The 14,186-nt window shown below is 63.5% G+C and overlaps 1 protein-coding gene across 1 annotated transcript in view; it reads right to left on the bottom strand.

Moving 5' to 3' along the window:
• RNF213 (ring finger protein 213) overlaps nucleotides 1–13,800 on the bottom strand; it is a 50,551-nt gene extending 36,751 nt beyond the window's left edge. Inside the window, exons 1-16 of the mRNA XM_055132299.1 lie at nucleotides 13,707–13,800; nucleotides 10,964–11,127; nucleotides 10,364–10,729; nucleotides 10,012–10,140; nucleotides 9,463–9,653; nucleotides 8,866–9,024; nucleotides 8,390–8,589; nucleotides 7,769–8,052; nucleotides 7,363–7,634; nucleotides 6,457–6,654; nucleotides 5,084–5,312; nucleotides 4,790–4,845; nucleotides 3,526–3,679; nucleotides 2,344–2,511; nucleotides 636–725; nucleotides 302–424 (exon numbers count right to left, since the gene is read on the bottom strand). Of these exons, the coding sequence (XP_054988274.1) occupies nucleotides 302–424; nucleotides 636–725; nucleotides 2,344–2,511; nucleotides 3,526–3,679; nucleotides 4,790–4,845; nucleotides 5,084–5,312; nucleotides 6,457–6,654; nucleotides 7,363–7,634; nucleotides 7,769–8,052; nucleotides 8,390–8,589; nucleotides 8,866–9,024; nucleotides 9,463–9,653; nucleotides 10,012–10,140; nucleotides 10,364–10,729; nucleotides 10,964–11,127; nucleotides 13,707–13,800 (2,877 nt within the window). The remainder of the gene's footprint in view (nucleotides 1–301; nucleotides 425–635; nucleotides 726–2,343; nucleotides 2,512–3,525; nucleotides 3,680–4,789; nucleotides 4,846–5,083; nucleotides 5,313–6,456; nucleotides 6,655–7,362; nucleotides 7,635–7,768; nucleotides 8,053–8,389; nucleotides 8,590–8,865; nucleotides 9,025–9,462; nucleotides 9,654–10,011; nucleotides 10,141–10,363; nucleotides 10,730–10,963; nucleotides 11,128–13,706) is intronic.
• Between the last annotated feature and the right edge of the window lie 386 nt (nucleotides 13,801–14,186).

The raw sequence follows: 14,186 nt of genomic DNA, 5'->3' as shown, positions 1-14,186 counted from the left end.
CAGAGACGACACCGATACGTGATATGCATAGACGCACAGACTCACACACACACAGACTCACATACACACACTCACATGCACATGGACTCAGACACAGACACACACACACAGACTCACACACACATGAACCCATACACATAGACTCACACATGAGTTAGACATACAACAGACTCAGACACAGACTCAGACATGGACTCATACACACAGACACACACACAGTCTCACACACACTCACACACTCACTCTAACATACATGGACTCACACACACACACACACACACACACACAGAGGCCAGGTCACCTGGCAGGCAGAGTTCACGGCCTCAATGGCGCATTTTTCTACACGCTTGGCCACGCTGCTGGCAGTGCCCACAGAGTCCCAGGCGGGGCTGCAGAAGGTCAAGATCTGGGCATGAGGCTTCTCCTGCGGGTACAGAGGTGCAGGAGCTGGTGGCATGCTCTGCCCCACACCCTCCCCACACCCCTGCACCCCTGCCCTGCCCCACACCCTCCCCAGACAGCTGCCAACAGCTGCTCAGAGCTGGGCCCAGCGGCACCCTCCAGGCCTGCTCGGCTGGGTGCTGCCAAGGGCCCCACCATTGACAACCCTTCAGCCCCATCCGGCCACACCGCACCTGCCTCAGTCGCCCTTCCATGTCCCCCAGCAGGGCCTCCTGCCAGCCAAACTCGGCGGGGAAGCCCACGTCCACCAGCTCCGTCCAGACCTGTGGGCACACAAGGGTGGGGTGAGGCCCTCTGGGACACCAGCTCTGCTCCCGCCCCGGCCCTCAGCCCCGCAGTGTTTGGAGCCAGGCGGTGGGTGCTGAGCTGATGGACCCCCAGGGGCCGCCCGCCCCCTCCACACATTCCCACACCTCGGCCACTCAAGACTAAGGCCAGTCTACCATCCCAGTGAAATACTGAACGCCCTGAACGTGATGGCCTCTTAGCACCTGTACTGCAAACCATTGTGCACAAAAGGAGAGCGCGAAAGCAAGAGAGAGAGAGAGAGAGAGAGAGAGAGAGAGAGAGAGAGCAGGAAGGCAGTGCCTGCCCTAGAGAGAGTTTGTGGGGGGGGATGTTGGGGGACGGTGGGAGGGAAACAGGACATTGGTGGTGCGAAATATACACTGGTGGAGGGATGGGTCTGGATCATTGTATGACTGAAACCCAACTATGAACAGCTTTGCAATGGTCTATTGCACGGACACACAATTTAAAAATAATTTTTTTAAAAAGTAATGTGGGGGGCTGGAGTGATAGCATAGTGGGTAGGGCTTTTGCCTTGCATGCGGCAGACCCAGGTTCAATTCCCAGCACCCATATGGTCCCCTGAGCACCGCCTGGAGTAATTCCTGAGTGCAGAGCCAGGAGGAACCCCTGTGCAATGCCAGGTGTGACCCCCCCCCAAAAAAAATAAGTAATGTGGAGTTCATGCCCACTTCAGTCAGCTTAATCAGATGCTGAACAAATAGCAGGGTGCTTACACTCAAAAATAAATAAAGACCAAGGCATGGCTGGACCCCCGGCTCTGAGCATGGATTGTGGGGGTGTCAGCCTGTCCGGGGAGGGGTCGTCCCAGTCAGCGGGCAAGGTGGTGACTTCCTGGACACCCCAAACCCTTAAAATCAATTGAGTCAGCTCAGCTTCATGGAGGCGGGTGGGATGGAGCCTTCCAGAACTGGAGACCATGGAAGGACAGAGCTGGGCTGCCCGCCATGTCACATGCCACAGTACTCCCGGGCCCCAGGGCCCTGCCGAGATGAGGGGTCTTGGGTCAGCTCAGGGACCGGGCAGGGCGGAGGGACCAGGACGCCAAGGGCAGCTCCCATGAGCCGTCCTGCCAGGCCTGCAGGGGCGACGGTGCTGTGGGGCGGCCCGGTCAGAAGCTCCAGACACCTCGTTGTTCCCACTTCCTATTCTCAGCGTGCCGGGGCCCCTGCCCCCCCTTATCTGGACAAGGCAGAAACCCTGCGGTCAGCAGGACTCCCACGATGCGAGATGAGACGGAGTGACCAGCCCCATTGGCCAGACTGACTGACACGGGCCAGGGAGGGACAGGCTGGCCTTACATGTGGCCAATCCATGTTCGGCGCCCAGCACTGGTCAGGACTGTCCCGCCGCCAGGAGCTCCAACCCACCTTGAAACCTCGATCACAGCACGGCCCCATTCTCCCTGAGCCCGGCCCGGGAGACATTCCCTCGAGGCTTTGAGCCTCATGCCCAGGTGCTCGCCATAGACACCGAGGCCCCTCCCAAGCCGCTGCCCCAGCAGTGCCCCAGGGCTGCTCACTGGCAGCCCAGCTGTGCGCGCAGGACGTTCCTGCTCTTGGTAACGCTCACCTTAACCTCCTCCTGGTAGGTGAACCTGACCCCAGTGAACTTCGAGACCTCGAGCATGGGTTTCTGGAACATTCTGCCAATCCATTCTCTTGTCGCTGCCTGCGTCTCCTGCACAACGGTTGTCACAGAATTGTCCCCAGATGCCCCTTCTTGGCCCAATGCTGAGTCCTGTAGAAAGTGAAGGGTGGGGTGTCACTGCAGTCCCCGTGCGGGGTGGGCTGCTGACCCAGGGTCCAGTCCCGCACAGGTGGCTGGTCCCGCATTTCATTTCTGGCCTGCAGGCTCCGGCTGAGCGGGGGGACGCTGGCTGGGCACAGCTGTGGCCCTCATGCCCTTGACTGCAGGACTCGGCAGGAGAAAGGCAGTCCAGCCTCCGGCCATGGGGACAGCCGGGACAGTTCCAAGAGCCCGAGAACCCCATCCACCTGCCAAGTGCACCCGGTCAACAGACAGGGGACGGCTGTCCACTGGCCATGCAGGAGAATAGCTCTGCACCCACGTGCACCCCACCTGAGCCTGCTAGGTCACATGGACCCTCAATGTGATCCTGGAAACACCATTATGTGAACACTTACCCACTCACGTGCACCCTTGCTCCCTCACATGTACCTAGCCTCCTTCACTCACATGCACCTCCCTTGTGACCCCTCACGTGACCCCTCACCCTCTCATGTGCACCCTCGTCCCCTCACATGCACCCTCGCTCCCTCCCCCTTCACTTGCACCCTCCCTCCCTCACACATATCCTCCCTCCCTCCCTCCTTCCCTCACGTGCACCTCCCTCCCTCACTGTACCTCCCTCCCCGTCACACGCACCCTCCCTCCTTCATGTGTACCCTCACTCCCTCTACGTGAACCCTCACTCCTCACATGTACCCTCCCTCCGCTCCCTCACGTGAACCCTCACTTCATCCACGTATACCCTCTCTCCCTGACATGTACCCTCGCTCCTTCACATATACCCTCCTCCCTCACGTGTATCCTCACTTCCTCATGCACACCCTCCCTCCCTCCCATGTACCCTCGCTCCCTCATATGTGAACCCTCCTTCCACGTGTACCCACACTCCCACGTGCACCCTGCCCCCGCCCACCTTCACCCACCATCCCTCCGTGTGGAGCCGTGAGCTCTGGTGTTCCTGCAGCTACGCCCTGGCAGCGCCCGCTGGCCCCGCGTGCCTACCCCCGCTTGCTTCAGCACGACGACACTGCAGACCAGCTGTGCAGACAGGGCGGGGAGCTTGTAGAGGGCCGGTCTCTTGGTCCTCTCACAGACACTTCTGTGAAGCTTGAGGGCCACGGAGAGGTAGGAGGCAGCCAAGGTTTCCCTGAGGGTCCTGGCACAGAGGTGGGGGAAGAGACAGGGCGTGGGTGTCTGGCCACACAGAACCACCAAGAACTGCCCGCAGCCCTGGCCGGGAAGTCCTGCGCTCAGACTGTTGAAGGTGACGCTCTGGCTGTCCCTCACAGGGCACAGCCATCACAGCCGGACAGCGGGGACAGCGGCAGCGGGCATGGCTGAGAGGGCCCTGCTGCCCAGAAGTGAGGGGACCTGGAAGGACGGTCCACGTGGAGGACACCACACCCAGGGGACCTCACAGGTGTGCGGCAACCGGCTCTTCACAGGAATCGAATCATTATAGAAACGGATGATCATGGAAGAGCCTTTGAATTTGATTACCCACTGGTCAGACCTATAAGGCTCAGGAAGGTCATGCCAGCGCAGGGGGAGAGGAAGGGACAGGGAGGGAGGGGGAGCAAGCTCCAGACAGGAGAGCTGTCCTCCCCACAGCAGCGAGTGGCCCCTGGGCACCATGGGGGGGAGGGGGGAGAGAGGAGCCTGAGCTCCAGCCTCCAAGTGTTCTTTTATTTGCCTTTTGCTTTGGGGCCACACCAGGCGGTGCTCAGTGCTTGCTCCTGGCTCTGCACTTAGGACTCACTCCTGGCAGTGCTCGGGGGACCACATGGGGTGCACCGGATCAAACCTTGGTTGGTTGCATGCAAGGCAAATGCCCTACCTGCTGTACTGTCATTCCAGCCTGCCATTTTTTAATGAAAAAAAAAAATTAAGTGAAGGCCAGAGCAATAGTACAGCAGATACGACCCTGGCCTCGCTGGCCAGAAGGTCTCCCGAGCTCCCAGGGGTGATCTCTGAGCAGAGTCGGGAGTCAGCCTTGAGCACCACTAGGTGTGGCCCAAAATAAAGCAAAATAAAGCAAGATGCTGGGGCTGGAGACGGAGTACGGGGGTTAGGGCATGTGACTGGCGCAAGGCCAACTCAGGGTCTGTCCCCGGCACCTCAAAGGGTCCCTTCAGGCCAACCAGGAATGATCCTGAGCACAGACCCGGGAGTCAGCCCTGAGCACCACCGGGCTTGGCCCCAAAGGTGAGAATGTCCTTGCGGTGGAGGGGACAGAGCTGCCCCTGGCCCGTCCCTCTCTACTCACTTGTTCTCAAGATTTTCCAGAAGGTGCAAGAGCTTCTTCAAAATAGCCTCAATGCTCTTGAGGGGCAAAGAAAGAAAAGGACGATTTAGTCACGACCTCACGGTTCACCACAGGGCGTGGGCTGGGCAGGAACGGCAGGAGTGAGCGCTGGGCAGCAGGAGTGTCCTGTCCGGCTGCCGCAGCCAAGCGACCACGGGACGCATCTGCCCCCACCCCACGCCCAACCTGCAGCAGACAGCGGGTCCCGCCCAGACGGCCCCGCAGCCTGCAGGAACATCCCGGCTCGAGACTCACCTCCGAAGGCAGCCCCTCGAAACAGGCTTCCTGGCGCCTGCAGAGCCGGAAGTAGGTTCCCTGCAGGCAGTCGAGCAGCGCGGCCGGGGAGCGGCTCAGGTGGTCTCGGAAGCGGCCCATGAAGGGGTCCAGCTGGTCCAGGGGCAGCAGGCTGAACCAGGAGCGCAAGAGGAGCGGGTCCCCCGCCAGCAGGTGCTCGTGTCTCCCCATCAGCTCCAGTAACTTGCTCCTGCAGCAGAGGGTGCGAAGAGAGCGCGTGAGTGCGGGCGCCCGCTCCTCGGACCTTGAACGGCCATGGTGGGCGCTGGAGGGAGCTGGGAAGAGCCCCTGAGCAGCACCGAGACTAGCCCCAGACCAGGATAAACAAAGAGGAGACGTGCTGAGGGAGAACAGACGCCAGAGATCCCCTCCCAGGGACCGGGCAGCGCAGGAACCGGGAAGAAGAGAGACAGAGACGAGAGACGGAGAAAGGGAGAGATGAGAAATGAGAGACAGAGATGAAGAGATAGAGAGACAGAAAGACGGAAGAGCTGGGGGCTGTCCAGTGAAAGTAATTGCACCACTAAAGTGGACCCTTAGAACAGCAGGGGTAGAAACTGGGGACAGGGGGCGGTCAGAGGGCGGGTGTCTGGTGAGGGGGGCAGGGGGCGTAAGAGGGTGGGGTCTGGTCTCCACCTCTGGCACCACACAGCCCTCACCCCACACCCCAAGCACTGAACCTGAGTGAGGCCCTGGTGGGGTCCAAAAACAAAATAAAATTTAAATTGGGGGCCTGGAGCAATAGCACAGCGGGGAGGGCATTTGCCTTGCACGTGGCTGGCAGGGGAGGGCAGGGAAGAGGCAGACTTGCCCTCAGTTTCCCTAACTGCTTTACCTTTTACTCATTGGACTAATTAAAAGCAGAGTACGGGGGCTGGGGGTAGAGACAGGAGAAGAACATGGCCTAAGAAGTCAGCCAACTGGAGCTGGAGCGATAGCACAGCGGGTAGGGCATTTGCCTGGCACGCGGCTGACCCGGGTTCGATCCCCAGCATCCCATAGGGTCCCCTGAGCACTGCCAAGGGTGATTCCTGAGTGCAGAGCCAGGAGTAACCCCTGAGCATCGCTGGGTGTGACCCAAAAAGCAAAAAAAAATTTTAATTGGAATTAGGATACAGCTCAGGGGTCAGGGGCGAGAGTACAGCTAAGAGATCAAAGATGAGACCACAGCTCAGGGATTGGGGGTCAGCACCCAGCCCACAGGTCAAAAGACAGATTGCAGCTCAGAGATCAGGGTTCAGGGTATAGCTCAGGGTCAGGGTACAGCACAGGGGTCGGGGGTCTGTGTACAGCTCAGGGGTCTGGAGTCAGGCACCCTCCATACCCCCACTCACTGTTCCGGTTTCTTCTCCCGAGAAGCTGAGAAGCTGATGTCCTTAAGACCAGCCCAGGCAGCCTCCGACTGGTTCTCGAAGCCAGGTTCGGGCGGGGCCTGGGGCGCGGCAAGGTGCAGCAGGGGGAGCACGCATACCCACAGCTGCACGCCCGCATTCTTGCAGCTCTGGCACAGGTTGGCCAGGTAGCTCTCCCAGCTGCAAAGGAAGCCCCTCCTGAGCCCGCGATGGAGGCCATGGGGTCCCATGGGAGACGCCCACAGAACCTGTGAGACTCCCCCATGGACCCTATGAGACGCCCCCACCCAGGGACACCATGAGAGAAGGGCCCAGCAAACCCAGACCACCAGGCCTGGAATAGCCTCTCCCTGCAGCCCACAGCCCAACTCTTCTCCTGGACCCAAAGGACATGAAGGAGGCTGCCCCGTCTGTGCAAGGTCACTGGGAGCCCCCTGGGCCTGACCCTGGCCACCTGTGCAGTGGCCCTGAGGTGAAGCGAGAGGCTCCAGAGACCTGATACAGCCCGTGGGGCTGGCCTGGCCCACAGCCCACCCGGGCCCACCATGGCACCCCTCTAGGAGAGATCCCTGAGCACTGCAAGATGTAGCCCCTAAACAAACAACCAAGTGCTCTGGGCCATCCCTGCGCCAGACGCAGGGAAACTCTTCCAAGCACTGGCCTGTCGCTGGCCGTGTCCTCTCCTTGCCCCGACAGGCCAAGGCAGCAGTGGCCAGTGCATGGCTGGACTGGACACGTGGCCAGTGCATGGCTGGACTGGACACCAGGCCAGCTGCCATGGCGCCCCCGCTGCTCCCACACCATGACCCCCGTGCAGCCGTGAAGAAGCCCCCTGGGTGGAAGGGAATGGTGTTGGCAGGGAGGCTGGGCCGTGCGGCTGGCACGCACCTGCGCGAGTCTCTGAAGCGGGGGGCCGGGCAGCTGCGCAGGGTGGTGGCGGCGTCTGTGGCGGGGGCGGCGTCTGCGGCGGGGGCGGAGCACAGGCACCGGCACAGCAGGCCCAGGTCCTCCTCAGTCACAGGCAGCTGGAATTCCTGCTCCAAGGCTAGCGCCAGGAGGCCCACCTGCAGCAGGCTCGAGGGCCAGCCCTGGGGCAGGGCCGTGCCGTCCAGGGCTGCCCTCAGCTTCTCCCTCAGGACCCACCACAGATGCCACGTCACCTGTGGGGACAGAGGCCCAGGCTCAGCCTCCCACCCGGGGCTTCAGACACCCCTGAGAGCTGCGGGGACAGAGGCGACCCAGGAGGGGAAGGACCCAGAGGGCGGGAGCCCTCCCTGGGGCCGGCCCAGGGCACCTCCTTGTCCCTGTACTCCAGGTCGGCCCACAGCTTCGGGCCCTCGTCGTCGTAGACCATGGGCCGGCGGAGCACGTGGAGGAGCTGCTGCAGCTGGCAGGAGAAGGCCGCCATGTTGGCCGCGCTCCAGGCCCCCAGGACGCTGAACACGCTCTCCAGCATCTTGGCCGCCGCCAGCTGCTTCCCCTTCACCACGTCCTTCAGCTGACTGTTGGTGAACATGTTCGAGACGCTCTTCCACATCGAGTTCTTCTTGCAGATGATGTCGTCGTACTGGTGCCAGTCTGGAGGTCAGGGGCGGGGGCTCAACACCAATCCACGGGGGGAGCGGGGAGAGGAAGGAGGAGCGAGGAGGACAGAGGGGCCCCAGTCTGGGGGTGCAGGTGCCCCTCACAGAGCCCAGCCCCACCAGCTGCGCAAAGGAGGGCGGTGTGTCCGGGGGCAGCTGAGAGACCCCAGTGCACAGGTTGGCAGCTGGCACTCCCGCTGGCCTGGGGACCCTGGGCACATGGTCAGCACGGCCTGCAGCACCAAGTGGGTTCTGGTTTGGGGGCCCCACCCAACAGTGCTCAGGGCTGACTCCTGGCTCTGTGCTCAGGAATCAGTCCTGGTGCAGCTCACCTCCCGAGCCCAGCAGGTCCGACTTCACCACCAGACAGCGGTTCACGATCTTCTTCGCCGGCTTGTAGATGAACTCAAATTCGTGCTCTGCAGAGCCTGGGCCCCGCACCACCACGTACTTGTAAGGGATAGATTTGTCCAGGTAACGGCGTGCAAGGACGGTGCTGCCCTCCACCAGGAAGCCGTGGCCTTCTAAGTGCCTGGGAAGGACAGGGGCGCCCCGGTCACCCGAAACCCTGCCCAGAGACACACTTTACAGCAGCGCTTCCGTGCTGCCAAGAGGATGCTTCCAGAACAGACTCGGGAAGCAGGGCAGTGACGTGCTCGGGGAACATGGCGTCGGGGGAGTCCCTCCAAACAGCACCACCAACCGGATAGGGAAGCTCACCCAGACCTCGAGGAGAGCACGCCAAGTGCAAGCCCCGAGCACTGGGCACTGAGCACACAGCCCCCACCCCACAGGCCAGAGCACTCACCGGCTACAGTACATCTCACACACATCACGCTTCCACTCCGGCCCCCCAAACTGACTCCCGCCCCTGATGACGACTCTGTGGTGGTCAGGATTGAAGGCGAAGTCCTTCGAAAGGATGGCGTGGAAGTACACGGTCACGCCGGCCTCCGCGCTCAGCGAGCTGCAGGGAAGACACAAGTGAGACCCTTCCTTCCCCCACGCCTGCGTCCCCGTGCCCCTCCCCCACGCCTGCGTCCCCGCGCCCCTCCCCCATGCCCATGATCCCCCAATTGTCTCCCCGACTGCATCCCCCAACCATCCGCCATGTGTCCTCACACCCCCACCCACCATCCCCCGCATCTGCCCCCACACACTGGACACACATCACCCTCGTGGCCTCCACGCCACTCCCCAGACCTGTCCCTCCCTCTGAGGGAGGCCCGCGGGGCTGGGGCTGCAGGATGAGGGACAGTCTGCAACCTGGCCAGCGCCCAGGCCCCGGGTGGGTGAAGAACCTTGGAACCTTCAAGTTCCTGGGCAGGGCCCCCATTACCTCCCGCACGGTGCCCCGCTCCCCCCGGAGTCCACAGCAGAGCGGCTGCAGCCTAGCAGTGCCCACCTGTCGGGCACCGGGGGCGCCTCTGCTTTCTTGGGGCACTGCGCCTTCTTGGCTTTTTCCGCCGCTGGCCCTGGCCCACCGTCACCACCCCCGGCCTCGGCTGGCTGCTGCTTCGGGGCCTCTGGGTCTGCTCCGCCCCTCTGCCCTGACCTCTCCTTGGCTTTGGCCCTTCCGGGCTCTCTTTGCACTTCCTAGAGAAAAGAACAAACCCCAAACTATAAAACCAGCTTCCCCACTTGCCCCCCAAAGCAGCTAGGGGTCCCCCAACAAACGCTTCTTCAGGGCTTCCGGCCCCTTACCACTGAAACCCATGTGGCCCCCGTAGGGCCTCTCCCCAGCCTCCCTCCTGGCTCCCAGTGCCCCCTCGGCTCCCGACAGCTCCCCAAACCCTGCACCCCAGGGCCTTTACACATGTGGTCTCTTCCTGGGCCCGCCCTCTCCAGTGCTCCTGGCTGATCTAACAGGGCTGCATTCACTCCTGCTTTCCTTCTCCCTTGGGAAACAGGAGTTGCGCAGCTTGCCGGCCCGGACTAAGAGGAAATGAGTTACCTGGCGGTGTTCCTGGGCTTCGGGGGTGCCCACTGGGGGCTCTTTAGTGCTCTGAGTCTGTCCTCTCACTTCTCCCCTAGGCAGTGTCTCTGTCTCTGGACTGGCCGGTACTACTGTGGCCTCAACATTCTGGAACAAAGTCCACAGGGCATCACGTAAGGGGCCAGCGGGGATGGGCCTGGACGGGCCCAGCTGAGAGTCACCGCAGCCCGTGCCCAGTGATGCCCTTTCCAGATGGCTCAGAGCAGGGGTACAGGGCAGAACACCCCGAGCCACCCCACTGCTCACCCCAGGGCACGGGACCCCCCACACCCACTGCACATCCCCCCCTCGCCCCAGGGTGTACGCTCACAGCCTGTGGCTCTTCCCGGGGTGCAGGGCTGCCCCCCTTCCGCTCAGGCTCCGGGGCAGCTGCATCCTTCCTGGGGCCGCCCCCGGGGGCAGCGGGGCTCAGGCTGGCGCCCTCAGGCAGGGGGCCTTCATCCTGGGAGGGGGCCGGCCCGGGTTCCTTCAGCTCCGTCGTTCCCGGGAGGTTCCCTTCCTGGCCAGTGTCTCCCCAAGCGCAGGGCTCTGTCCCCTGAGGGGCGCTGGCACAACCCAGGGGGGTGGCTGGGAGGGACTTGGTGTCCGGCTGTCGGCGGGCGGGCGGCAGGGAGCCGGACTCGGGCCCCATGGACACAGACTCCCGCTTGCTCTTTTTCCTCCTCTTCTTCTTGCTCTGGACAGAAGCAAACAGTGGCGCGGGTTGGGCCTGCTGACCGCCAGGACACCGAACTTATAGCGGAGGCGGGGGTGGGGCCAGAGGGCCCCGGCCTCTGATTGGCCCGCCTACCAGCGTTATTTAGATCTGTAGCCTGGTTGGTCTTTCTAATGAACGAGCCCCTCGGGCGTAACCAATCAGATAACAGGAACAACTCGGGGGCGGGCCATGCCGGGTCAGGTCAGCTCTCACCCTCTGGGTGGTCCAGGAGGAGTCCGAGGAGGGCTCGTCGGGGTCTCCCTGCCAGTCGCCGGCGCGCAGGGATGAGGCGGTGCCGGCTTCCTCCTTCAGCTCCTGCCCTCCCTCCAGTGCTCCCTCGGGGCCCGCGGCCGCCAGGGACCGGGCACGCTCCGACCCTAGACGGGCAGGCACAGCGGACGCTGCCGTGAGGGACGGGCCGGAGCGCGCCCGCGCGGACAAACCCTGACCAGGCTGAGGGCGCCCACCCGAGACCCCGCCCCGCCCCGCCCCGCGCGGCGCCCCACGTCCTGCCTGGGCTCCCCAAACTGGCCCTCCACACACACACACACACACACACATTCACACACACACACGCACACGCACACACACACACGCACACACATTCACAGACACACGCACACACATTTACAGACACACACACAGATACACACACAGACACACTCACAGACTCACACAGACACATTCAGGGACACACACACAGACACACACTCAGACACACACTCACAGACTCACACAGACGCATTCAGGGACACACGCGCGCGCGCGCGCACCACACACACACACATTCACACGCACACATACACGCGCGCGCACCACACACACGTGCGCTCACACACATTCACAGACACGCACACACTCACACACAGACACACTCAGACTCACACAGACACATTCAGGGACACACACTCAGACACACACTCACAGACACACACTCACAGACACACCCCCGGGGCCGGCAGCTCGGACCCTGGGCTCACGGGCTTGGCTCCACCCCAAGAGCCCCTCGCCCGCGGACACGGGGCTGCGCACGCGGGACGGGGCGCCCGGGCGAAGGTGGGACCCCAGAGCGCGAGGCCAGTCCACGACCCCCAGCGGACCCGGCGCTTCCCGGCGCCGCCTCACAGGAGCCTCAGCCCCGGCCCTGCCCGCCTCGGAGCCCCTCAGGACAAAGTCTCCCCAGTGACCCCCCGCAAAAGCGGACGCCCCACGCAGCCCAAGCCCGCCCACGCCCCTCTCCCACGCGCCCCAGCGCCCCGGACGGCCTCGAGTGCAGTGGCCACCCAGCGGAAGGCAGGATGACCAGCGCCGGAACCCCACAGCGCCTCAGGCTTGGCCCCGCCCCCAGGGCTGCGGCCCGCCCCACCCTGTAGCCACGCCCTCGGCCCGCGGCCCCGCCCTCCGTTCTGTAGCCCGCCCCCACCCACAGGCCCGCTGTGGCCCCGCCCTCACCCCATAGCCCCGCCCTCAGTGCAGCTGTGGCCCTGCCCTCAGGGGTCTGCTATGCGGAGCAGGAGGGAACAGGTCCCGTTTCATATCAGTGGAGGCGAGACTCCAAGGAGAAGTACCCACAGTGCTCACTGCGCAGAGGGGATTGCCCCCCCAAGAGTGGGAGAAGCCCCAGGGGAATCAGGAGGCCCTGGAAGAGTGCAGGCCACCAGCATCTGGGGCCCAGGCTGTCCACCCCAGAATGGCCGAGCCTGCTCAGGATCCTACTGCCCAGGGTGCCCTGAAAAGCACCAGGCGCCCCCGAGAAGCCGGGACAGCCCAGGGCCAGCACCCAATCCAGGGAACCGTCCTCTGCCCGCCCAAGATCCCAGCCCAGACTCCTCAGCTGCCCAAGCCACCCGCCCAGCAGGGCACGTGCACAGACATGCAGGGATACACGCAGACAACAGGTGCGCACACACCTACCTGTGTCTGCACAAATACACAGACATGCAAGTGCACACAATGCACACACAAGTGCACATACATGCTAACATACATATCATGTGTACACACAAGTGCTCATGATTGCACGCATATATACACACTCAAGAGTACCTCATGCAGTGTACATGCATGCACAAACACATGCACGTGCATGCATGCACACATGTGTGCATGAACACAGGCACCCCTCCTCAGCACACGTGCGATGAACACATGTGTGCAGGTGTACACACGAAGTACGTTTAAAAGCCCACGGGCCCTTCTGGAGAGGCTTCCCTGCACCCCCGCAGTTGCTCCTGGGCCGTGTGGCTGAGCAGGGCCTGCAGCAGAGCAGAGACCCCCGTGAGGTCGCACCTGGTGCCCGCGGGGAGGTGGCGGGGTGGGGGTGGCAGACATCGGCATTTTCCCTGAGGTGACCAGGGCCTCCAGGAAGGGGCGGGGTGGTGGAAGCCTGCTGCCCGCTGCCTGCTGCCCCTCGCAAGGAGTGTTGGTAGCAGACCAGAGCCAAGGCCCCAGGCTCGCAGCCCGCCCCGTGGGTCTGGGCCCGGGGGAGGTGGCGGAGCGTCCTGGGGGGCTTTCCTGAGGGAGGGGGCACCGGCCACTGCAGAGGGGGCCGCGGGCAGCGGGGGCGCAAGGCTGGGCTCTCTGCTGCCCCGCAGGAGCTGTGGGAACTGTGATACAGGATGGGGGGAGTGGGGGGTGTGCGGTTCGGCTGAGGGGAGCTGGGAGAGTGGGGTGGGGTGGGGTGGGGTGGGGAGGAGCAGGGCGGAGGGGAGCACGGGGCTGGGCTTCCCTGGGGTGCCCACAGGGCTCAGGTGCAGGAGGGCGGCAGGGCGGGCAGGGCGGGCACGGCGGCAGCCCCTGACCGGCTCAGGCTCCCGGGGAAGGGGACCCTGAGTTCCAAGAACCGAAACTGAAAAAGCAGCGCGGCCGGCCGGGGCACCTCCAGCCGGGGCAGCGGCCAGCTGGCGGAGGTTTCTGGAAGGAGGGAAGTGGGCGTCCTGCTGGGCGCGGCCCTTACCTGGTGGGCCGGCAGGCTGCAGCCTCAGGCCACAGTTGCTGCAGAACTTGGGGTCCTCCTCCCTGGAGACGTGCCTGCAGCGGGGACACGGCATCTCGCCTGCGAGCGGTCACAGCCCGGCGGGCCGCCGCTAAGTACCCGGCGCCCGTCACGTGACCCGAGTTTCAGTTTCAATTTCTGGGAAAATAAAATGATAGAAGTTCCTTCCCCGCTAAAAGGAAACTTAGCCCAGTGGCTCCAGCCACCCCTCCCCCGCCCTCCACCTCCCCCACCTCAGCTCCTCGGACCCCCCTCACCCAGCGTGGGCTCACACGGGCGGCCACGTGCAGGGTCAGTCACCCGGTTGGCCGCCGTCCCCCGCCGCCCCAGCCCCAGCCAAGGACCCAGCCTCTCGGCCAGACCCCCAGGGGTGAGCACAGGGTGGGGGGATGGTCGGCACTTCCCCGCTGCACCGCCTGACTCGGCCTGCAGAGGGCGTCG

The sequence above is a fragment of the Sorex araneus genome, chromosome 3 (assembly GCF_027595985.1).
Source record: "Sorex araneus isolate mSorAra2 chromosome 3, mSorAra2.pri, whole genome shotgun sequence".
Classification (NCBI taxonomy): domain Eukaryota; kingdom Metazoa; phylum Chordata; class Mammalia; order Eulipotyphla; family Soricidae; genus Sorex; species Sorex araneus.
This window is presented reverse-complemented; position numbering and strand designations above follow the sequence as displayed.